Here is a 25,825-nt window from a genome sequence, read left to right as displayed (position 1 = left end):
TATTTTCATTTCATCTCAAGTTAAAAGAAGACATTCCCTATTATAATCATTCTTCCGTCAAAAAATCTATTATCCTTTATAAATTAGTTTTTACTTTTCCATTTTGTGAATTGCTATATGGATCAAAATCAACTAAATTTTTTAGTCCCTGGTGTAGCTAAAACGAGATTTTTAGTAGATTTTAATAAAAGTTAATTGAAAAATTGATAAAAATTGTGGGTTCTATGAAATGTGCAGTTAAAATTAATTGTTGATTTTGATTTAAATTTAAATTTTTATCAAAATTTTTAGTTACACCAAATAGGGACTTAGCTAACGCAACAAATCATTTAAATTTCCGTTCGCTTCCTCTCTCTTCTTAACATTTTCTAGTAAAAATGCATCAATATTTTAAACCAAGTATTTTCAAGTGTACCCAAAATATGTTCAAACAACCTAAGTTGTGGTTCTTAGCCCCTATTTGGTACAACTTAAAATTCAAATTTTTATTTAAGTCAAAGTCATCAATTAATTTTAATAATACATTTTATAGGACCCATAACTTTTCAACTACACAGTTCAACAATTTTTATCAAAATCTACTGAAAATTGGGGCTAATATTTTATCAAAGAAGATTTTATATTCAATAGGATTTTTTATTAGTTGTATAGTGCATAGATTAGAGGATGTCAATCAACAAACAAAAGAGACGGTATGGCATGCCTCTAGACGTACAATCGTGGATTTGTTGGAAATTTAGAGATGGAGCAACTTTTAAGAGAGGAACACTCAACCTATTTTCATATTTCATCGAAAGTCACTAAGTCATTAGCCTTTTATAGGCTTTATAAATTGGAAAAATCTGTTTGTACAGAATTTTTCCTACTGAATAAATCTAGAAAATTCACATGGGATTGGTCCTACATGAGTTTTATATTGAAAAAATATATCCACCCACCCCATAAATTGTGTGTGATTTGTAAGTCGTCTGGCAAATTCTTTCTGTACATGTAGTGAAATTGTTATAAATTATGTATCTAATCTAATGGAGGTTACAACCATTAATTGCAATTTTTTCCTCAAAATAATCTTGTATATACCATATACATGAATCGTCTGGTGCTTGAATAAATTTATTAATGTAGTGTTTAATAAATGTGTTGCTAATTCCAAAAGACATAAAATTAGCTTATTTAAATAAATGAAGTTTAGCCACGTTAGGCTACCATTATTTCACGTTATAATTTTTTCTCTGTATTATTTTCAATCACACAATCTTTCATAAAATAATATTACACGTAAATAGAAAACTTTTCATTCTTTTTCAACTATATATTCTTTAAAAAAACACTATTCCAAAAATTATAGCCCCAAATAATGAGGGCCAAACAGGGCTTATTCTTTTAACAACTCCACTTAAAACTCCATTTACGTAACATAGAGCAAACTATTGGCTTGGTGAAATCTTCAAATTTTACTAACTTTAACTCCATATAATTTTTGTCAACATGGTCTCTAACAAGAGTTTACTTCACGTCGATTTGCTTGCTTCGATCATGAGAAACAAATTTTTTAGTCAACCATAATGCTGACTTGTTGTCAGTGAAAATCTCAATTGGATCATCTACTTGTAACTGAACTTCCTTTAACAAATTATAAGTCAAATTAGTTGACAAACATAATATGCCGTATCAACATACTATGCTTCACAGTTTAAAAGCATAACAACGGATTTCTTCTTGAAAGGCCACATGACCACTTGTGCCTCTTCAATTTCCGGTCTATTCACTATCACTATATATGATAATCTTGAAATCAACAAAATATGAAAAAAATACCCATGTAATTTCATTTTAGAAAATCACAAAATCACAAGTATAAAATATATTATTTTTTTCATGATATGATTTATTTATCATTATATATTCGAAGTGAAATTTCAATTATTATTAGAACTTTAATTTAACCACACATTAAAAATCTTGTATCAACAAGATATCATTAGTGTGGTCAATAGTGAATTTTAAAATTTCACATACAAACAAATATTATACATAAAAAGGAAATGAACAAATATGATTTATAACCTATTAAGTGCAACTAAATTGAACATAACATTATAAGATTACAAAATAAAAAGAGACGTCGACGTGCAAAATATTTATTCAAATTATGTCTTAACATGTCATTCCATGAATATCATAATAGAGAAGAATTACAAGATCCATCCACTAATTCAGTGCATGAATTTTACGAACTTTAAGGACATATCAATAGTATAATTATTTTTGATAAATAATGTTCATTATAAGAAGGGTTTCCCATTTGGATAATGAAGTTACGACAGCCAATTTTCAAGGGGCATAGCCACCTTTCAAGGGGCATAGCCACCATGACCTCCTCCTTCGCCACCCCCGGCACCACCTCCATATCCACCGGCATGTTCACCACCTGCAGACCCTCCTCCACCACCAGCACCACCTCCACCACCTCCTCCATGGCCTCCACCATGGGCTCCTCCGGCACCACCACCTTCACCTCCACCATTACCATATCCACCTCCACTTGCACCTCCAGCAGAACCGCCTCCTCCGCCACCACCATGACCTCCTCCTCCACCATACCCACCAGCAGAGCCATAGCCACCTTCACTGCCTCCTCCAGCACCACCTCCAGCACCTCCACCATTGCCGTATCCACCACCTTCTGCTCCCCCGGCAGAACCACCTCCTCCTCCACCACCATGACCCCCTCCTCCACCATACCCACCAGCGGCTCCACCATATCCACCTTCACTACCTCCTCCGGCACCACCACCAGCACCTCCTCCTTCACCATATCCACCAGCTCCTGCTCCTCCAGCAGAACCACCTCCTCCGCCACCTCCATGACCTCCTCCTCCGCCATACCCACCAGCACCGCCATACCCACCACCTCCTGCTCCTCCAGCCGAACCACCTCCCCCACCACCTCCATGACCTCCTCCTCCACCATATCCACCAGTAGCACCTTTGCCATTTCCACTGCCTCCTCCATCACCACCACCATATCCACCAGCATGTCTCCCACCACCAATAGCACCACCCTCTCCTCCACCATGTCCTCCTCCTCCTCCACCACCACCATGTGCACCTCCACCTCCATACCCAGCACCGCCTCCTTCACCACCGCCAGCACCGTGTCCACTGGCAATCTCCCCTGCACTAGCATACCCTCCGCCCCCACCATTACCACCTCCACCTCCCCCACCATATCCCCCACCATGTTCTCCAATACCTCCACTGCCATACCCACTACCACCTCCCTTTCCAACACCACTTGCGTACCCATGATCAACTACACCACCACCATTTCCACCCCCTCCACCGCCTCCTCCAACACCATTACCTCCATAACCACTTCCCCCCTCCACATTGAAGAGGGCTCTCGCCGCACACAATCCTATACCCAAAAACACAAAGAGAATCACATTAAAAACTCTATGCTTCGCCATAAAAATTGATTTGATTTGAACTTATGAGTTACATTGCATGAATCAATGAGGCATTTATAGGGGTGCAAAACCGCGTTCATTCACTGTGAAGATTGACTAACAAGAAAATGAAATGGGTTTTTAGTCCCACAAAGTGGTCCATTACATTCTCTATAGTGTGCTTGTGCTGTTTCGCACATGAACTGAAATTATTATTGCATCAAACTTTTGATAAAAAGTTGCAATTGCACTGCACTTGGATATGTCTTTAATTTGGTTTACAAATTTCTTACAAGGTTAGGCTAAGAGCTCTCTTCGATTTATCAAACATCCGCCCGTCAAACGAAAGAAGAACAGTTTGAATATAGTGTTGCACCATAATGAATGGGGTGATCTTATAGTTCTTATATGTGAAGAATATGCGTGTTTAAGAATTTCTTCTCTTGTATTAAGCTTGAATTTAAAATCTGTAACAGTAAAATAAATGTTTATATATTGATAAGATCCAAACCCACCTCTCTTTATTTTAGTGCTAGAGCTAGGTGATACATATCTTCTAAATTACTTATTCGGGCTGAATTTAAATTTTTATAAAAATAACGCGAAAATCCCTTAGAATTGGCCAAATTACTTGGTCCCTACTTAATTAGTTTATTTCTTTTTTAACCGATTTATAAAACTCTTTATTTTATGTGGTTATTAAATAATTATTTTTGGACTATAGTATATTCATTCTCTCCCCTAACGCTATTTTTTTTTTTTTTTTCTTTTTCATAATATTTGTCAATTTCAGGCAATTTCTAGCAGTCTGTTTCCCAATTCTCAATTAGAGCGATAAATACAAAGTATATGATATGTTAAGCAACATAAAATATCTTTTCGCTTTTGTTCCAATTTTTAAATTTTAGAATATGAAATGAAATTTATATTCACTTTTACAATATAAATTTTTTTATTGTGAACCACAACAACACATTGGCCATTCTTTTCAGAACATTTCACATTATTTTACTATTTTTTTTTCATTTTTTTCACAATTTTCATGTTAACAAAATGATTTATTTTGAATTTTTAAGCTTGATAAGTACTTTAATTAATTTTCTAAATCATTAAAGATGGAATGTATTTCAGTTGTAATTTTTTTAATGTTAAAATTACCAATCAATTTTTTTATAGGAAAATGTTTAAAAGATATTTAGTTTTATTCATTCCGACAGATTTTTCTATTGTTAATAATTTAATATTTTCTAAATATTACTTAAGAAGTACACCAACAATTTATTTTCAATTGAAAAATAATTTTATTCTTTTCTATGGTTTTCCACGGAATATTGATTGAAAATTGTGTTGATAAGTTACTTAATTTATTATTTTTTTAATTATTACAAAAGTATGCGCAACAGAATTTTATCAATGGAAATCTTCCATAAATAATTATGTCGATAATTTAATATGTATTTTAAAAAAAATTATAAAATAATATTGATAATAACAACAAAAGTCATCATTCGCTAAAATTTCATCTTCATTGGGCCATCCCCACTCATGCACCAAAATTTGCACAATTTTGCATGAAACTAAAATTCATCTCCAACCATTACATCAAAATTTGAACAAAATGAACGGTATTTTATTATTTTATTCATTCTTTCGATTTTTGACAATGTATTTATTTAAATTATTTATTTATTTATTTATTTTATATAATAATGTAATTAATTATTATTATAGAACGAAAATGATACAAATACCTTTAACCATTATCTTTGAAAAATGAAAAAGAAAGACAAAACGGACATTGTACTATTTGGTGCAAAAAAAGTGCAACGATTGGAGGGAAGTTTGCACCAAATGTTACCGCAAAAGGGTGCCCACTGGAGATGGCGTTACCCTCTTTCTAGCAGTGAGACCTATACTATTAGTTGAGTGAACTTACAATATAATATAATATTGTCATTTTTGCCATTGAGATTTACCTGCCGAGTAGAAAGAAAAACAAATATATATTTGTCTTAAATGCGGTTTACAAATTTTAACTTCTTGGATTCTCTTTTCTTAGAATGTTAGCAGGTTATCTCCCTACAATTTATGAGATAAAGATTGGGAATAAAAATGAAAATTGTTGACCCCAAAAAATGTTGTCAACAGATGTCGGATCCACTCGCGCACACGTGAGCGAAGGTCTTACACGCTAAGACACATGGACAGTCTAGGACGAACGGATCAGGGGCGTGGGAGTAGATCAACGACACCGGACGAGAATGTTTGGAATTCGACGGGATGTTCATAATCCGATTGTACAATAATTACCAATCGGTGCTCATGAATGTGCATGTAAATATGTATGAACTCGTATTGTATTGCAAGATAATATAAAAGAGAGAGTAAAGTGTGGTCTCTTGTATTGATTCTTGCATTAGCCCTTTAATGTTACACAAGGGAAGTATTTATAGTGGTACATGTGAAATCGCAGCCCTTGGATGAGGTGGCACGTGGCCTTATCTCTTTAATCCAAACATCTAATCGTAGGCATCATCCTTGACTTGCTAGCTTGCTGCGTATTTATTGTTTATGCAGAATCCCCATGCTAATGACAAGATTTGACATGTACACTTATGACAAACATTCCATCAATCATTCAAATAAAATCTTTATGTAGAAGATCCCTTGGGAGAAGTGATCATGAAAGATGTTCCTTCATGGTTCGGAGGCTTCTGCTTCAACTTCGGATTCAGGCTTTTACCACTCACGTAATACTTCCGCTTTAGAGCTTCGGCTATCTTTTCGGTGATCTCGCATCATAGCTTCGGTTCATGGGCCTCGGCGTATGGACTTCGGCTACTTTCACAGGCCTCGGTATATGGGCCTCGACCATACATGCCACCTCGGTTGGAGTGCCACGTAGTTTGGATTGAGTGGGCCATAGGCCCAAGTAGGTTGGCCAAGTATGACAACACGTAACAATAGTCCCTCAAGTCCAAGTATAGTCATTTATGTAATGCGTGGACTTTAATGAAATAAAGTCAGTGGGTTGGGTAAAAATTGAAAGAATTTTTTAACCCCAAATAATAGTCCCCCAAGTCCAAGTATAGATATTTATATCATGGTTGGAGTTAGAAATGTGTTGTTGTGGGTGAATGATGAAGAAGCCGAGGTGGTTGGGAAATAGAGCCTGCGAGGCTTGATGGCCGAATGTTGAAGATGAAGCCGAGGTGGTTGGGAAACCGAGCCCGCGAGGCTTGATGGCCGAATGTTGAAGATGAAGCCGAGGTGGTTGGGAAATCGAGCCTGCGAGGTGATGGCCGAATGTTGAAGATGAAGCCGAGGTCGTTGGGAAATCGAGCTTGCGAGGCTTGATGGCCGAATGTTGAAGATGAAGCCGAGGTGGTTGGAAAATCGAGCGTGCGAGGCTTGATGGCCGAATGTTGAATATGAAGCCGAAGTGGTTGGGAAATCGAGCGTGCGAGGCTTGATGGGCGAATGTTGAAGATGAAGTCGAGGTGGTTGGGAAATAGAGCCTGCGAGGCTTGATGGCCGAATGTTGAAGATGAATCCGAGGTGGTTGGGAAACCAAGCCTGCGAGGCTTGATGGCCGAATGTTGAAGATGAAGCCGAGGTGGTTGGGAAATCGAGTCTGCGAGACTTGATGGCTGATTGTTGAAAATGAAGACGAGGTTCATTGACAATAATTGTTCCTTGGCAGTTGTGCCAATGATTTGATATTTTGATAATGTTTTCGAGGAAAGGTGGCTAAATCTTTGTAACTTCCAAGGCATCTGCAGCCGTCGAATTAAAATCGTAATTATTAGAATAGCTGGAGCTTCTAGAAGCAGACGTGTTGGATGAGGTGCGTAGGAGACACGCTTAAATTTAAGGCGTAGGTTTGAATTCTACGCCTCGGATTTGATTTAAAATGAAGGGTCCAGATTGATTGAGCTTCGATCTGACGGTGGGGGTTCGTCCCGGCCTTTTATAAAAGGCGAGAGAACTCCCTTTTTATGGATTTTCAGCACTTGCAATCTGATTTCTTCTCTTAGAACTTAAACATTCCAGCGTTGAGGCTATCTGTTCATTGCTTTTCCGACACTTTCTGTTCGCGTAGTTTTTCAGGAGGTATTTTTCACAGAAAATCCTCCTTTTATTGCGTTTTTAGTCATTTCTGAGATGGAGTCCACTTCGGGTAGAGAGTTGGTCACTGTAGCGTCATTGGACCATGGGGTCAGTCATAGGGGGGATTCCGAGGTAGATAGGTATTCTATGACCGAGGAGCCAGTAGACTATAGCGAAGAGTAGGGGGCATCTAGGGTGCCTTCAAATATGACAGGGAAGAGGCTGGGAGAGATTAGGGAGAGGTACTGTGTGCCTCGCTATGTGGAAATGTTAGTTCCCGAAGCCCATGAGCGGGCCTGTTATCCGAGGCCCGGTTGTGTGGCGGTGAGTGAATACCTCTTTAAGGCAAGTACGCGTCTTCCTCTGCACCCCTTCTTTAGGGCGGTGCTGAGGAAGTTCATGTTGTCACCGACCCAGGTTCTACCAAACCGGTGGAGCCAGTTGGTCGGCTCGTACTTCCTGTGGAAGGAAGTATCACTTGGGAAGGACATGTCTCTCCACGTCTTCATGACCCTATTCCAACCTAGGGTAATAGGGAAGAAGTCTAGGGGGTGGTATTACCTAACTCCTTGAGGGGCTCTTACACCATTTGTGGTGGGAGTGCCTTCTTCCATCAAAGAGTGAAAGGAGTCGTGGTTCTGGGTGCGAGGCAGGTAGCAGGCAGTGGAGGGGGACAAAGCCCTGGCTTGCACAGTACTGACCCAGTAATACGAAGCTCATGAGTCTCCCAGCCCAAGTTTGTAATCTGTATTAAAATTTTTATCTTCCTAACTGTTGAGGCTTCCTTTACAGATAGTAGTATGAGGTTCGAGCTGAGTAGGGAGGAGTTTGAAGTGATAGAGGACATTTACAAGAGACCTCTGAAGTTTCGCCACTTCGACCATCTCATCGACAGAAGTCGCTATTTCCTCGATTTTGAACTAATGGCCTCCAAGGGTACAAAGTTCCCACACTTGTATGTTTTTGTGCTGTGTTCTATAGACAAGTTTAAGAAGAAGGAGTACCCAGCTCCTGACATGGCGTCCATACTTAAGGCAATCTCCACTGTGAAGGCGAGGCCCCTAAAGCCGGGGTCAAGTGGCGCCAAGGAGGTCCGAGGTAGAGTGGAGCGTCTCTCCAAAGACAGCACATTGCGAGCTTCCGAAGAGGGGACCCCCAGAGGCCAGAAAAGTCCAAGGAGCCTCGAGGGAAGGAGAAAGTCCTTGAGGAGTCGAAGAAGAGGAAGCTGGTGCACGTCTCCAGCTCGTCCGGCAAGTTTAGGACTTCCGTATCCCATGAAGGCAAAGAAGTCGGGCAGCCGAAGCTACTGGAAGCCACCTTGAAAGCAGTTAAGATTGAAATGGTAAGGCGTGCTGAGGCTGAAGAGGCGAGGGAAAAGGCTGCAAGGAAGCAAGCTGAGGTGGCCGAGGAAGAGACTGCCAAACAGAGACCTGTTCGAGTGCAAGGGAAGTCTCTGAACTTCCTTGTCGGAAGGGAGGAGCCTCTGGCCCCAGCTTTGGTGGAGGCCTTGCCACTTGAGATCCGAGGCGCTACTGAATGTTTTTATAAATTTTGGACGGATCGGTGGCAACTGCATTCCTCCGCCTGTGATGCCACGAACTTGACGAGGGCTCTTGTGAGCCAAAGTGATAGGACTTTTGGCCTCGCACTGGAATGCAGGGAGGCCCTTACTGATTTTCAGACGAAGACCCAGTCCTCAGAGAAGAAGACGACCTCCCTTACAGAGGAACTGAAGGCAGCTAGGGCCGAGGCTGAGGAAGCTAGGGCCCTAAAACTTGAAGAATCGGCCAAGCTGGAGTCTGCCTTGGCTCAGATAGAGGCATTGAAGAAGGAAGTTTATGAGTCTCAGTACGAGATAGCCTCCTTGACTAAGAAGGTGGAGGTTTCCAATGACCACCAGAAGGTGACAGCCGAAACCTTTGAGAAGGCTAACAGAGAGCTAGCAGGGGCCCAAGATGCATACAAGTTCATCGAGGGCCAAATTAAGTGGTACGTCGATGATGCAACCCATTCTAGGGAGGAAGCCCAAAATGCAAGGGAGGAGGTAGTGAAAGACTACATTGCCAACTTCCCCAATACCGAGGAGTACAAGAGTTTCAGCACTTACTGGAGGAACTTTGCTTATACCGAAGTGATAGAGCGGGCTGAGGAGTTGTATCCCAATCAGGATCTGTCGTAACTCAGGTCTGAGTTTGTGGACGAAGTGCCTCAAACCTCAGCTGATAAAGTGGTAGGTGATGAAGTAGCAGAGGCAGAAGAAGCAAATTCTGATGCTCAAGCTGCGGAAGTCCCAGCTACTGAGGCACCACCATCATCTTCCCAGGCTTAGGATAATTTTCTTTTCAGTTACCCATGATGTACTGGCCTCAGGCCCCTCTTTTGTAATATCAGCTGAAAATCAATATAATCTCTTTTTCATTCAATGTTGTTTCTTTCTCTTAAGTGTGTTGGCATCGTTAAGTAATTGAACGTAATGTTGATTGAAGAACTAAATAACTTTAACTGGGTATCCTAACTCCAATCACTTGAACAAATAAATTGTATGCAAGTCTCACGAGTTATGACCAATATTGGACTTAAGCAAATGAATTGTACTTAAGCTTAATAACTGTAACCTGAAGGGATCCTAAGAATGAACCCTGTTGCAGCCGAACTAGGAATATTACTCTGATTCAAGTGTATGAGCCTCGGAGTTCAGGCGAGGTGGCCCAGAGATGGGACGCTGACTTTTCTTCCAAGGTGAGGACGCTTCCCAAAATGGTGGATGCTACAGCCATGTTGAGGTTTCTCCCCTTGGCGTTCAGCCTCGCCAAAGGGAGGCATGTGCATGCGCCTCAGATTTCAAGTGAGGTGGCCCAGAGATGGGACGCTGGCCTCTCCTCCGAGGTGACGATGCTTCCCAACATGGTGGATGGTGCAGCTATGTTGAGGCTTCTCCCCTTGGCATTCAGCCTCGCCAAAGGGAGGCATGTGCATGCGCCTCGGAGTTCAAGTGAGGTGGCTAAGAGATGGGACGCTGGCCTCTCCTCCGAGGTGACGACCCTTCCCAACATGGTGGATGGTGCAACCATGTTGAGGCTTCTTCCCTTGGCGTTCAGTCTCACCAAAAGGAGGCATGTGCATGCGCCTCGGAGTTCAAGCGAGGTGGCCCAGAGATGGGACGCTTGCCTCTCCTCCGAGGTGACGACGCTTCCCAATATGGTGGATGGTGCAGCCATGTTGAGGCTTCTCCCCTTGGTTTAAACGGAGGCATGTGCATGCGCCTCGGAGTTCAAGCGAGGTGGCCCAGAGACGGAATGCTGGCCTCTCCTTCGAGGTGAGGAAGTAATGCAACATGTTAATTTAATCATAGAATTTTATTGAACCATAGAAATGTTACAAGAGCTGGGAAAGATCGTCCAGCGAGGTAGTACATTCATTGGTAATAGATTCTGAGGTGCTCGATGTTCCATGGACGGAGTTGCGCCTTGCCGTTCATGTCTTCAATCCAGTAAGTCCCAAGCCGGATCTCTTCCCTGATTTTATATGGGCCTTCCCAGTTCGGACCCAGGGAACCGGAACCAGGTTTCTTTAAGGAGAGGAAGACTCTCCTAAGAACCAAGTCGTTGACTCAGAATGATTTCTTCTTTACCTTGAGTTGAAGTACTTCGTCATTTTCCTTTGATATGTGCCGAGCTTCAACTAGGAATCGTCTCTTCTCTCTTCGATGAAGTCGAGGTCGCACCTCCAAAGCTCATCGTTTGTTATCTCACTAAAATGCAGACGTCTTGGATATGGAAGTCCGACCTCAACAGGGCTCACGCCTCAGTACCATATGCCATGAGGAAAGGTGTTTCTCTGGTTGGGGTCCTCGTGGTGGTTCGGATTGCCTAAAGTACTTGTGACAGCTCATCCACCCAGGCTCCTTTGACACATCAAGCTTCCTTTTCAAGACGTGTTTGATTTTTTTATTCACAGCCTCAACTTGGCTATTTGCTTGTGGGTGATGAGGCGTGTAGAAATGCTTCTTGATGCCGAGTTCTTCGCATAGTGCTCTGACCTTCTTGTTGTCGAATTGTCCACCATTGTCTGAGACGATTGAGTAAGGAATCCCAAACCGGCATATAATATTCTTCCACAAGAACTTGGAAGTGTTAGCTTCTGTGATTTTTGCCAGTAGTTTAGCCTCAACCCATTTTGTAAAGTAATAATGGCCACAATTGCAAAGCTTGTACCTCCTCTACCTTTAGGTAGAGGACCTATGAGGTCCACACCGCATTTCGAGAAAGGCCAAGGGCTGGAGACCATGGTCAAATCCTGCGATGATTGTCTTTGTACCGAAGAGAATCGTTGGCATTTGTCACACTTTCGTACAAACTTGAGAGCGTCCCTTTTCAGAGTAGGCCGGTAGTACCCCTGCCTCAATACTTTTTGTGCCAAAGATAGACCTCCGGAGTGATTGGCGCACACGCCCTCATGGACTTCTCTTAATATGTAAGTAGCTCTTCTCCTCCAACGCATCGTAAGAGTGGGGAGGAGAAACTCCTCTTATAGAGAACATCATCAACGAAGAGGAAGTGGGATGACCTCCTCCTTAGCTTGTAGGCCTCATGCTTGTTAGTGGAAAGTACCTGGTCTTTGAGGTATGCTACGATTGGCTGCATCCAGGTAAGAGTGCCAGTGACCCACATTACATTGGGGGCCTCCGTTGACGGTAGGAGGAGGTTCTCTACAGGTATTATTGTGAGTAGTTCTGAATCCTTGCTACTAGCGAGCTTGGAGAGTGCGTCCGCATTAGAATTTTCGATGCGAGGGATCTAGGTTAGTTCAAACTTTTCAAAGGATGGGATGAGGTTCATCACCATTTTCAAGTAGGAGGCCATTGTTTTGTCCTTGACTGAGAAGTTGCCATTTACTTAGCTAACAACAAGTTGGGAGTCATTTCTGATGAGTAGTCTCTTTGCTTATATTTCCTTGGCCAGCCTGAGGCCTGCAAGAAGTGCCTAATATTTTGCTACGTTGTTGGTAGCTTTGAACCCGAACCTCACCGCTGAGTTTAGCTTTTGACCTTCAGGGCTGATGAGGACAACTCCAGCACCTATGCCGACATACCCGTCCGACCCATCAACGAATAAGTTCCACGTAGAGAGCTCGGCGGGTTCCATGATTTCATCTACCTCGAGTAAATTGGCGAATTCTGCCACAAAGTCAGCCAAGGCTTGACCCTTGATGGCTACCCTGGCCTTGAACATGAGGTCAAATTTACTTAACTCCACTACCCACTTCAATAATCTTCCTAAGACATCAGACTTTTGGAGTACTTGCCTTAGGGGAAAGTTTGTCAGAACATGGATGGTGTGAGCTTGGAAGTAGGGTCTCAACTTCCTGGAGGCTGTGATCAAGGCCAAAGTGAGCTTCTCCATATCGGGGTAACGGGTTTCCAATGATAGGAGTGCTTTACTCGTATAGTAAACGGGGAGTTGGGTGGCCCCCTCTTCTCGGGTTAGAACCGAGTTGATTGCCTCGTTGGAGACGGTCAGATATAGCAGTAGGATCTCACCGGGCTTCGATTTGGAGAGGAGGGGGGCCTGTCCCAGGTGCCTTTTCAGGCCTTGGAGGGCCTCTTCACATTCCTCGTTCCATTGGAACTTTTTCTCAGCTTTCAGTACTTTGAAAAATGGGAGGCATTTGTCTGTAGCTTTGGAGGAGAAGCGGCTAAGTGTGGCCACTCGCCCAGTCAAACTTTGCACCTCCTTTGGCTTTTAGGGGGACCTCATATTGTATGGGGCCTCCATTTTCATAGGGTTGGCTTCAATTCCACATTGATTGACAATGTAACCTAAGAATTTGCCGGAAGCCACTCCAAAGGCGCACTTGAGGAGGTTGAGTCTCATCCTATATCTTCTCAAGATTTGGAAAGTGCTGTTGAGGTGCATTATGTGGTCCTCGGGCTCCAAACTCTTTACCAACATGTCATCCACGTATACCTTCATTGTCTTGCCGATAAAGTCCATAAATATTTTGTTGACGAGCCTTTGGTAAGTCGCTCCGACATTTTTCAACTCGAAGGGCATCGTCCTATAATAATAAAAGCCTCGATCTGTGATGAAAGAGGTGTGCTCCTAATCGGCCGGGTGCATGGGTATTTGGTTGTAGCCAGAGTATGCGTCCATAAAGCTCAACAACTCATGACCAGCCATGGAGTCTACTAGTTGGTCAATCCTTGGGAGAGGAAAGCTATCTTTCGGGCAAGCTCTGTTAAGGTTGGTGAAGTCGAGGCACACCTTCCACTTGCCGTTGTGTTTCTTCACTAAAATCGGGTTGGAGACCCCACCTCAAATAGGTAGCCTCCCTGATAAAGCCATTTTGGATGAGCTTCTGAATCTCTTCCTTCAGAGTTTCGTACCTTTCAGGATTGAGGGCTCTCATTTTTTGTCTGTGTGGGGCAACCTTGGGATCGACTTTTAGGTGGTGGCAACTGACCTTAGGGTCTATGCCTACCATGTCCTCATGCCTCCAAGCAAAAATATCAAGGTTCCTACTTAGGAAATCCTTAATCTTTTCCTTCAAAATGTTGGATAAGCTCTTGCCTACTTTCAGCACCTTGGATAGGTCTCGGGGGTCTACCGAGAAGCTCTCAAGTTCCTCAACTGGGAATGCTTGAGGTTTGTGTTCAATTATGCGGAGATCGATCTCATCAATGACCAATACCTCCGGATTGGGTGGTGCATCAATCATGTCGATAACTTCTGGTTCAGTGGGAGCATCACCTGAGACATCAGCCATGACTATATCGGCTATGATTACATGGACGTCCCGGGGCTCTACCTTTTTGATGGAGCTTAGATAACACTCTCTCGATCTTCTTTGGTCGCCTCTCACCGTTGCCACCCCATTTTTCATCGAGAATTTCATGCATAGGTGGATGGAGGTGACTGCTCCCAATTCTTTTAGGGCTCACCTACCTAATACTCCACGGTAGGCCGATCGACTGTCAACAATGAGAAACTCCATGAAGTTCATCGTAGTTTGGGGAGACTCTCCCATTTCCACTGCAAGTGTTATCTTTCCCCTTGGAGTGATACTATCTCTGGTGAATCCGTACTTGTGGTGGTTGTCAACTGATGATCCAATATCATCTTGTCAAAGGCGGACCTAAATAGAATGTTAACAGAGCTACCGTTGTCAACTAACATTCGCTTGAGCCCATTTCAGGCTATGACGGCTCTCACAACAAGTGCATCGCAGTGGGGGTAGTGAACTCCCTCGGCGTCCTCTTGGGTGAAGACAATGGGTGGAACTTGGGTCCTCCGGGAGCTGTTGTCCATAATGTAGCTTGCCAAAGGGGGGTATTTAGCCTCCCGGACGTAATTTCTTTTGGCGTTTCGTGTCTCACCGCTAACATATGGTCCTCCAAATATGGTATCCACCTCGTGAATAGCGGCCTCATCCTGGGCTTGTCAGTTTCTTCAGTGCCTATGCCCTTCCCTGGGTCTCTCCGTATCACTCTTCCTTCATCGTGGGGAAACATCCCTTTGACGGGGAGTAGCCTCCTCACGCCCACGTCGATTGTCGTGCATGGGCAGGGGCCTGTTCGTTTGGGGCGATTCATTTCTGTCCCTAGGGAGTTCCAGCCGGGAGCGGTGCGCATAGTCTTGGCAATCCGCTGTGTCGTGTCCATAGGACCGGTGGTGTGTACAGTATCTTGGTGGGTTTTGGTTTGACCTATTTCTAGGTCCCGAACTCCGGCCTCAGCCTCTCCCCCTATGGTATCCTTGTGGGTTTTCCATCTGCTGGGTGTCAGTAATTGAGTTGATATCCTAATATACCAAGGTAGGAACCGTGTTCAAAGTGGTGGTGGCAAGTGCTTGGTCAGAACTCTCATTTCCAACCTGGTTCATTTGGTAGTCCATCAGGTGGGAGGTCGGCCCTCTAGCACGCTGCCTTTGAGGAGGTGGGAGGCCTCTACTTGCCATGTTCCTATGCTCAATCAATTCTTCATCATCTCGAATAGGGCATCATAGGTGGTGGGATCTTGATTTTGCACATCCCTCCAGAATAGGGTATTCATGTTCAGACCTCTCCTTAATTTGGATAGTGCCTCACGGTCGATGACTTGCACGCAATATGTCATCTCATCGGTGAAGCATGATAGGAAGCTATTTAGGGACTCCCCATGTGCTTGTCTCATGTCTTGGAGACGTTGGATGGGGGCCTCTCCTTCTTTGCTTACCGCGAACCTCTTCAAGAATGTTGTCTTGAACTCGGGCCAACTTCTTATGCTCCCAGGTGGTAACCTACTATATCAAATTTCAACCGCTCCACTAAGTGTTAAATGGAAAGCTCTGTACTTCACAGCTGGGGTGGCACCCCTTAGGCTCATGTGAGTTTTATAAGCATTCAGGTGCTTCTCTGGGTCGCCTCTTCCATCATACTTTGGTATCTTTGGCATTACATAGTGGCTTGGAACCTGGGTACTCCTTAGTTCCCTTGAGAACGGCAAATTCTCATCGTCGTCGTCCAAGTGACAGGACCTCTCCTGCTCATATGAATCGTATTCATCGACCTCATACCGTGGTTGGTGAGAAGTTCCGGGATGGTTCCTAGCCTCTTCCTCCCTCCTCTAGCACCTATTTCTAGGCAGAGCAACACGAGGGGCATTTTCATGCCTTTCTTTCGGCTGCTGGGGCATTGGAGGTGGAGGTGAAGGCGGTAGCCTTGTCCAAGGCTGGTGAGTCTGCTGTTGCCTAAGCCTCGGTTCAGCGGGGCTAATTCTATCAAATACACTGTCTGCCCTCCTATGTCTTGACTCTTGCTCATACGAAAGTGGAAAGTTATCATGGTTCAATTGGATCTCAATGGGTCAGCCAGAAGCGTAGTTGGAGGAAACATCAACTTCCACTTCCCTTTCAAATGGGCTTCCACCTCGACTATAGTCCGGCGAGGCAGCTCTATGACTTTGAATTTTATCTTCTTGCTGGTAGTGCCCTTAAGGGACGTATGGAAGAATGGAGAAGCCTCCCTGACCCTGTATTTGGGCTATGAGCTCCCTCATAGCCAAGTTTTGACTAGCAATATCCCTCATGTTGGCCGCCATGACAGCCATTTCTCTGGACAACCGTGCCATCGCCTGCATTCCAACTCTTTTTTGGTGGTGGTAGAGTCTTTGCCGAGCTGCTGGTGCAGCGGGTGAAGGAGATACATTTGCGTTTTCTCTTACTCTCCTGGGGTGTGTGTCTTCGTTTGAACTCATTTTCTTTTCGTCAGACTCTTCAAATTTTGCTAAGTTGTGTGGCTTCCTCTTGTTCTTTTTCAAGGACAAATTCTTTTTTAAAGGGGGATGCCCAAATGCTCTTTAATAAGTTTTTACCACAAGGTTGTTCGTGGTTATGGTATGGTTTCCCACAGACGGCGCCAATCTGTTGACCCTAAAAAATGTTGTCAATAGATGTCGGACCCACCCGCGTACACGTGAGCGAAGGTCCTACACGCTAAGACACATGGACGGTCTAGGACGAACGGATCAGGGGCGTGGGAGTAGCTCAACGACACGGGACGAGAACGTTCAGAATCCAGCGGGATGTTCGTAATCCGATTGTACAATAACTACCAATCGATGATCTTGAATGTGCATGTAAATATGTATGAATTCGTATTGTGTTACAAGATAATATAAAGAGAGAGTAAAGTGTGGTTTCTTGTATTAATTCTTGCATTAGCCCTTTAATGTTACACAAGTGAAGTATTTATAGTGGTATATGTGAAATCGCAGCCCTTGAATGAGGTGGCACGTGGCCTTATCTCTTTAATCCAAACATCTAATCGTAGGCATCATCCTTGACTTGCTAGCTTGCTGCGCATTTATTGCTTATGCAAAACCCCCATGCTAATGACAAGACTTGACATGTAAACTTATGACAAACGTTTCATCAATCATTCAAACAAGATCTTTATGTAGAAGATCCCTTGGGAGAAGTGATCATGGAAGATGTTCCTTCATGGTTCGGAGGCTTCTGCTTCTGCTTCGGCTTCGGATTCAGGGCTTCTGCCACTCATGTAATACTTCCGCGTTAGGACTTCGGCCATCTTTTCGGTGGTCTCGCATCATGGTTTCGATTCATGGGCCTCGGCATATGGACTTCGGCTACTTTCACAGGCCTCGCTATATGGGCCTCGGCATAAAGGGCCTCAGCCATACATGCCATCTTGGATGCAGTGCCACGTGGTTCAGATTGAGTGGGCCATACGCCCAAGTAGGTTGGCCAAGTATGACAACACGTAACAAAAATCAATTTTGAATCTCGAATTCCTTCAATAGTTCTTCATCAATCTGATCATTTTCTTCCCCTTCAACCCGAAAAAAGATGTATAAAATTGATGTAGGATTATGTGTTTTGTATCAAAAGTTTCTTTAAAACTTGTAAAGAATATGATTATTTCTTCTCTTAAGACTTCTTTTATTTTGAATGATATATGTACTTCTCCGAAAGAGCCTTTCTAAGCTTCCCTTAGTTCCCTCTAAGCTTGTAGATGAAATATTGGATATTAGCCCAAAAAATTAGGTAAAAATTTACATCTTAATTACTTTTCAAGAAGAAGTTGAATCAAATTAAGAAACCAAATCTTTTGTGCTGTACGATCACATGGATAAGCCTTTTTATCTTTCGATAAATATATATAAATAAAAATGTATAACTATTTTTAAATCATCCCATCACTACGTCCATCTATTTATATAATGGATTAAACCCCCTGTCCCGGCTTGGGGACACGGAGCACGATTGTTATATAATTTCCAATGGTATCTTTTTCTTATAAAATAGTAGTTTAATTTTTTAACATTTTTAGAAGATAGAACCTTCATATTTTGAGTGTCAGATGTGCAAGCTTTAGTTAGTTTTCATCATTGAGGCATGTCGTGTTTCATGTCTATTAGTGTTACTCCAGCAGTGTTGTGTAATTGATCACACTAGATTATACAATACGCAAAATTTTAACTTATTTCCTTTTTATACTTCTAGTTAACCATACCACCAAAAAAAAAAAAAAAAAAAAGTCCCCCAACTCTTTTGAATAACAAAAAAACAACAGTGCTATAAGATTTAAACTACGTAAATACGCAAAATTTTAACTTATTTCCTTTTTATACTTCTAGTTAACCATACAACAAAAAAAAAAAAAAAAAAAAAGAGTCCCTCAACTCTTTGGAATGACAAACAAACTACAGTGCTATAAGATTTAAACTACGTATCGGTAAGTTACATAACGTCCAGCAGTCTCACTTGGTCGGATAATTTTCACGACGTGTCCACGCTTCAGGCCATAATATCTTGAAATTGGATCGGTTACCTGAATGCGGGGTAGCTGAAAACAAAATTAAGTACTTGTCAGCATCAATTGATATTAGCAAGGGAAACCAAATTGTGAATGTGCATAATAAATTCCCAGTATACGGAAAACACCCTGAATACAGGACACTGATGGACGATTGAAGCATGTTTGGATAACTTATTTTTCTCTCAAGGAAATCAAAGTTACTTGTTCTGAGTGGAAACTTTTATATTACTGTAAAAATAAGCAATTTTGATCAAGAACAAATATTTGTTTCAAAATGTATCTGCTTACAAGCAAACTTTTTAAGCTTAGCCCCAACATGCTCAAGTTATCAATAACTTATCGCTAAGCTTAAGAAAATGTAGAGTATATTAGTATCCAAACATGTTGGATAACTTTCAAGTAAAAAAGTTACTTATTTGAAAGTAACTCTTACTTTACTGTCAACTTGCAACATATTCTGCTAAGCTTTTAAGTTACTTCTTTTTTTGCTCTTTAAGGCTGTGAGCCCTGTCCAAATAAGCATGTAAAAGGCTGCTTAATAGCTTAGCCAAACAGGCCGTCATTTCCTTCCTTCGAAAAAAAAAATAAGATCACTTATTCTGAAACTTGCTCATTTATTCGTAACTGAACTTTCTAAGCTTTAGCCAAACACGCTACAAGTCCAAGCCTAGAATCAAAATGAAAGCTCAAAGGAAATTGGACCCATTCTTTGTTCACTAAAACTAAAGAATAAAGATGTGAGGAGAATGAATAAAAGACTTTCCCAAACCTGTGTTTCCTTCACAGTGTATCTTTCTAGCAAAGACTTCTTTTCTTCAGGGGTAAGCAATTGGTGCTCAGGAACAAGAACGTGCTCTTTTATGTTGACCAACAACTCTGCCTCCTGTATCATTGGCAGTTAGTAGACATCAGCATCATCGACATTCGCTCCAGAATTCAAAATGTGCTTATACAATGATAAACGAGTTGTTTAAAAACAATAACTTTTAAGAGCAAAATTCAGGCATAACTAAAGCAATCGATAGAGCAATGAAAGGATTCTCAGTTTGAAGCCTCTGCAAGTCATTTAAATTCCTTTGAACTTATAAAAAGAAGGGAAAATTGCAGATTTGGTCCCCAACCTATAGTGTTTGGAGCATCATAGTCCTCAACCTGTCTATTTCTTAGTCCCAATATCTGTCTATTTGACCATTAGAAGGTCAAAATTTCAGCGGAAAAGGCCATTACACCTTACTTTTAGTTTAACAGATATAATTAAAAAAGAAACAGAACAAATTCACTTTCGTCATCTCCATCAAACCCACCCAACCACTGCTGGTAGCTTCTTCTTTTCAAGGACCTGCTGGGTCCATTTTCTTCAATCTATATTGTTGTCTCTCCTCTAGCCTCCCCCATCCATTTTCCTTCTCCCCTCCATCAAAAACCACCCCAGCATTACCACAACACCAGATCCAACAAAGTGAAGAATCTCAAGAAAAGCTATGCCTGATCAATCAAAGTCAAATACTAATCTAAGTAAAATCGTGTAGTAATTCTATTCAATCCATGTTAACGTTTTGGTTGGAAAAATTATTGCTTTCTTAAAATAATTGTATTCTCTCTTTTCTTCTCTTCTGTTTTTAGATTGATTTTTAGGAGGAACTTTTATTGAATGATGAATCTATCTGCTCCATCTATCATACAAATTTGACACAAGATAAATTGCTTTCCTATTCGTGTAGAAATGTAGTGATAGATTCTATTTTAGCATATGGAATTGAAAGCCTTGTTCACTTTTCCCCTTAACTAATAGTAAGGATATAATGATTTTTCCTACAGAAAATTGGAACTTAATGGTCAACGGAATATGTCTACTGGAACTAAGGTCACACAAAAATAGTTGGGGAACACTCCTGTCAAAAAAATAGGTTAGGGACTTTGTTTTATAAAAACCTATATGTATATTAACTATAAGAAAACTTGCACATGACGTCTCCATCCCACTGATTTATATCCTTGAAGACTAATAGAAAAAGAACAAATTTTTTTCTATGACCGTGGATATCCGGATCAGCTTATGTGCATCTCGACTAATTCCACGGGACCCTGAAGTTTACAGTCAGGTACTCATCTCAGTGGTTCTAAGAAGACTCGAATTAGTAACCATTGGGGAGAAAACCTAAGGTCTGACCAATAAACTATCCCCACTAATAGAAAAACTGAAATCGGTAATGCGAAGAAAGTAACAATAATCACCTGGAAAACCTCCAAGTGAAATTTTGTAGATATTTCACTTATACAGGTCCGAGCAAAAGGAGTTAAATTATGCTGGACAACTAAGATCGCTCGATGAACATCATCATCTTTCATGCGATTGGTATAAGTCTTCATTGTCTTAACACCAACCTTTGCCTCCTCAGGAAAGAACACGTATATCTGGTGATAAAACAGAAAAGAAAGCCAAGGTAAACTAGTAAATAGGTTGCCTAAGACATCTTCTATCACAAGTTTTTTGAATACCAAAAAGAAACAACATTAAATCACAAAGCAGGTTACTCTCAATTAGATTCACATGAACAATAGTCTTACAAATACACCAATCACAGTAATGAAGTTTTAAGCAATCAAAGAAGTTCAAGATAAACCAGTATCTAAGAATGCCACCCAACATATCAAAGGCACAAAACCCTTCTCACCAAAAAATAAAAATAAAAATAAAAATAAAAATAAAATAAAATAAAATAGAGAACAACCGCATTTATGATATAAATCCTTTATAGCAATTATATTCTCAATAGAAGCGTGCAACATCAGAGTCGTGTGCTGCCCAGTTAAAGTGAAGCACTCTGGAAAGTGCATTTAGTTCAAGATAATGGATTCTTGATAATTTTTATTCTATGCTTTCAACTGAATCTCCCTCTCTCCACTTCTATTTCTCTAACTGCAGTAATATTCATTAAAATTTCTGGCCAGTATACATCCCACAGGTAAGTTTCCATTCATCAGTTCTATGCTTGCTTTTGCATTCAATATTGTTTTGAATATGGCTCCAAACTCTCATGAATGCTACATGCAAATCTTTGATTTCTTTATCATTTCAACTGTGTACTATTTTCATACATTTTAGAACTTCTACCCAAAATTCCATCTTCTTTTTCGCAGTTCTACTAAGATTTCATACAGCATTGCTCTTTGCAGCCACTGATGGTATTTGGACAGACAAAAATGACATCCATTTATTTTATGGGGAAAATAACATTGGTGCTGTAAACTTCCTTTTTCTTCTTGAGGCATAATAGATATGACAACTTATTTTTGGCTGATGAAAGTAGGGAGCACTTGTTTTCTAATGGCCAAACGTTAGACAATGTTTATGGATTTATCAAGTCATTTTCCCTTCTTGAAAGTTATTTTGAAATTTCTGATCCTTCCATTACTTTATTACTGAGCATACAGGAGTTTACAACTAGTGGAGAAAGATTCTAACTACGCTCGTCCGTGTTATACAACCAAGCTCTACATTTCCAAAATTAAGAACCTACAGACTACAAAAAAAAAAAAAAAAAAAAAAAAAAAAAAAAAGAGTATGATCCCTAATAGGTAAGAAACCATAAACCCTCTTAGATAAAGAAGAGACAACAGCCACAAGTTATCTAATTATCTATTCCTTCTTGAGTTCTCTTCTTCAGCAATTACACGTCTTTTCATTGAAACATCACGCAAAGTATTCGCTCTCTGTTTAAATGACTTGTCAAGAACACCCCATTACCAGACAGAAATCCACTTTCACAGTGTCAAATATGTAATCCCCTCCTATCGTGTACTTTTTAACAAGTTAACTCATATAAGTCTCTATTGTGGTCCATTCACAATCGTCATAGAGAATTTAGGAGCATGACAAGCCAAGAGTTGAAGATAACAAAATGCAAAAACTAAAATAATAAATAAATAACCAGAGAGAAATAAACACTATAAAGGCTGCAATTACAAGGAAAAAAAAAAGACGCTTGGAGAATCGCACAGCTTAAGAAAACAAAAAATACCTACTAGAGAAATCCACAAAATTTTTATCTGCTTATATAATTTCAGTTATAATTCAACAATATTGCAACCAGATTAAAGACAGCAACAGCATGTCCATTGTTCCATCATTGTTCAGATTTGTAATGCATTAAAGAGTGCATATTGACAGTACACCTAATCAAACTCACAATATGTGTTCATATATGCAACTTAGAGCTTAATATTCGAGTTCAAGGTAACAAACTTCCGACCATCTAAACCTGATGAAAAAGAAAAAAAAATTCCACATAAAAGAAAAGTAGACCTTTTCAGAGGGATTGCTACGCAATTCTTTGATGATAATGAGGTCCTCCCTCTTCATGTTCTCGCCGTACTTGCTAAGGAACTGATGCTTCGACATATCAATCTCAAAATCACCTACTGTGTAACCCCTATCCCTCAGCATCTGCATCACCGTCTTCCTGATTCTGAAGAGCCGTGCAATTTCCTCATCTGACAGAACCATCTTTGCACTGCCAATAAAATGGAAAAACAAAAAATAATTGTTATAATTATACAAACTTTCTTGTATTTTGGTCATAATCTGCATTATAATTAACCATCTTCGTACCACAAGGGGTAAATCCAGGAATTAAGGATCCAGGGGCTCTTTCACTTTATTGTTTAATTGCGTGCACAGGCATATATATTGGACACGTATAAACCAATTCGCATGGAAAGAGAGTCTTAAGCACAGCAAAACAAGCTCGTCCAAGCATTTAGTTTCAAATTCCAAAGGAAAATGATGTAATTTCACCAATTATATGATTTTTATCCCGACGTCATCTCAATATATCAGTGAATAACCTATTCACCACGATCCCTGTACATCACTATTCTGAAAGAAAAGGATGCTATTTCTCCAATTATCTATGTTTGTCCCAAGGTCATCTCAAAAAAAAAATTGAATAACTTTCCACTTTAAAAAATGGCACTTTTTCCCTCTTTCCCAATTTGCAAAATGACAAGCCTCTAAAGCCATCAAAGATTCAAAATCCCATATATTGTCCTACCATTTCACCCAGTTCACTTATGAATTGATTAATTTAATTTACGTAACTTAATCCAAAGTACAGAGATCAATTTAAAACAGAATGAATACTATCCAAACATGTCATTAGTTAGCTTCAGCTTTCCACTCCAAAATGGTCAATATAATTTCACGAAGCATATAATTTACATATAGCAGGTGAGAAATTTAGAACACTAGAAACATAATAGAAAGGAATTTAAACATCTGAACAACCATATCCTAGAATTTAATTCGACTATCAAAATCACACACACACACACACACACACACACAAAACGATTAACAAAATCAAATAGTATTCTCATACAAAGAAATAGGTAAAATATTTAACAACCATAACTTAGCAAAATAACAGCCACATATCATCCCAAATTTTTAAACAATTGGCCCTTTTTCCCAATTCGCAACATGACTCGCCTTTAAAGGCATCAAAGATTCAAAACTCTGAAGAAATAAATCTTACAAAAGCCTATCGTTGAACAACGAAGAAGCTGATTCCCAGAAATTGAGTTTAACTTAAACAATTGAGGGCGCGTATACCGTATACTTGTATAGGCGTGCAGCCGGCAGAGCGTAGATAGCGTAGAGACAGAGTCGACAGAGAGAAGCGAGAGAGAAGGGATGATACGTCTAGGCTTGGAAAGGGTAAATGCATGGGTTATTTTTCTGTTTGGGCTTGGGGTTATGAGATTTGGGCTCAAAAACTTATTTATAAGCATTCTTAATAGGTTAAAATATTAATTTTATTTTGTACTTGTCAATTAATTTTCGAATTATGCTGAGTTGCTAGAAAAGGGTTGACGGAACCCTTGACCGACACTCACATAACGCATAAGACCCACGTGAATAAAAAATACCTAAAAATACTTTCCCACTATTGTGTGTATTAGGACTGTAAGCAAAAATCGTAAAACCGAAAAATCGAACTGAAACCACATTTTAAAAACCATCGGTTTGGTGCTACGTGGACCCAGTCAACGAAATGGTTTTGACCCAAATCAAACCGGTTAAAAAGATTTGGTTTGGGTTTGAGAATTTTAATTGCGGTTTAAAATCAAATCGGACCGGCGAAAAAATATATAAAAATAAAAAAATGATTTTTTTTGAGAATTCATCCAAATATGTAAAATTCAATAGTTTTGTCATTTGTGGATATTTTTGTCAATTCCTAATTTTCTAATACAGATATATTATTATTATTATTATTATTATTATCATCATCATCATCATCATCATCATCATCATCATCATCATCATCCAATAATCCTAATATATATTTAATAATTTCAAAACTAACATAATCTATCAAAAACTTATTTCCTCTTCAAAATTTAGATAAACTCCAGTCGACACCCAACATAGTTTTGAGCCACCGACACCACACACTTCTCTTTTAGATTTTTCATACATCTTCAAAGTTAAATTGAAGTCTATTATACTAAATCGGAAACAAAGAGATTCTAAACCTTCAATAATAATATTTGCTACAAATAAAGTTTCAGATCAATAATTTTTTGAAACAAACTAAGATAAGAATCTGAAATTAAATGTGTTTCGTAACATCATACAAACGTAAACTTGTGTAATTCTCTTTGTTTAATCAGTATTTTTTTTTCAGATATGATGATCACGAGATCTTGTTAGACATCATTATGTTTTTTGAACCTTATATCTAGTTTAGTAGACTTATATTTTAATGTTATTGTATCATCATTAGCCTAAAAAATGTGAACAAAAATGAAAAAAAAAATTATGTTTTAATTTATTGTGATTTCACTCTGATTTAGTTGTTATTTAAATTTATAGTAGATATATTTAGCTCTTATTTGAGCCATATTTTTTATATCATCATAATGAGAAAATTGACTATTGG

General features: G+C 40.2%; 2 protein-coding genes across 3 annotated transcripts; both read right to left on the bottom strand.

Annotated features, from left to right (window-relative positions):
* Window positions 1-2,125: 2,125 nt before the first annotated feature.
* LOC111394375 (glycine-rich cell wall structural protein 1.8-like) lies at window positions 2,126-3,524 on the bottom strand. Its single transcript, XM_023020158.1, has 2 exons — window positions 2,582-3,524; window positions 2,126-2,351 (listed from the first exon to the last, which is right to left on the bottom strand). The coding sequence occupies exons 1-2, from the start codon at window positions 3,471-3,473 to the stop codon at window positions 2,335-2,337; spliced, it is 909 nt and encodes a 302-aa protein (XP_022875926.1). The 5' UTR covers window positions 3,474-3,524; the 3' UTR covers window positions 2,126-2,334.
* Window positions 3,525-18,751: 15,227 nt separating this feature from the next.
* On the bottom strand, window positions 18,752-24,686 carry LOC111394374 (DNA-directed RNA polymerases II and IV subunit 5A-like). 2 transcript variants are annotated; one of them, XM_023020156.1, is made up of 5 exons: window positions 24,493-24,686; window positions 23,185-23,392; window positions 21,114-21,293; window positions 19,648-19,761; window positions 18,752-18,905 (listed from the first exon to the last, which is right to left on the bottom strand). In XM_023020156.1, the coding sequence occupies exons 1-5, from the start codon at window positions 24,669-24,671 to the stop codon at window positions 18,780-18,782; spliced, it is 807 nt and encodes a 268-aa protein (XP_022875924.1). In that variant the 5' UTR covers window positions 24,672-24,686; the 3' UTR covers window positions 18,752-18,779. The 2 variants fall into 2 exon arrangements, with proteins under 2 accessions (XP_022875924.1, XP_022875925.1); XM_023020157.1 differs by having other exon boundaries at window positions 24,416-24,630.
* Between the last annotated feature and the right edge of the window lie 1,139 nt (window positions 24,687-25,825).

This window comes from Olea europaea, chromosome 5 (genome assembly GCF_002742605.1).
Source record: "Olea europaea var. sylvestris chromosome 5, O_europaea_v1, whole genome shotgun sequence".
NCBI classification, from domain to species: domain Eukaryota; kingdom Viridiplantae; phylum Streptophyta; class Magnoliopsida; order Lamiales; family Oleaceae; genus Olea; species Olea europaea.
This window is presented reverse-complemented; position numbering and strand designations above follow the sequence as displayed.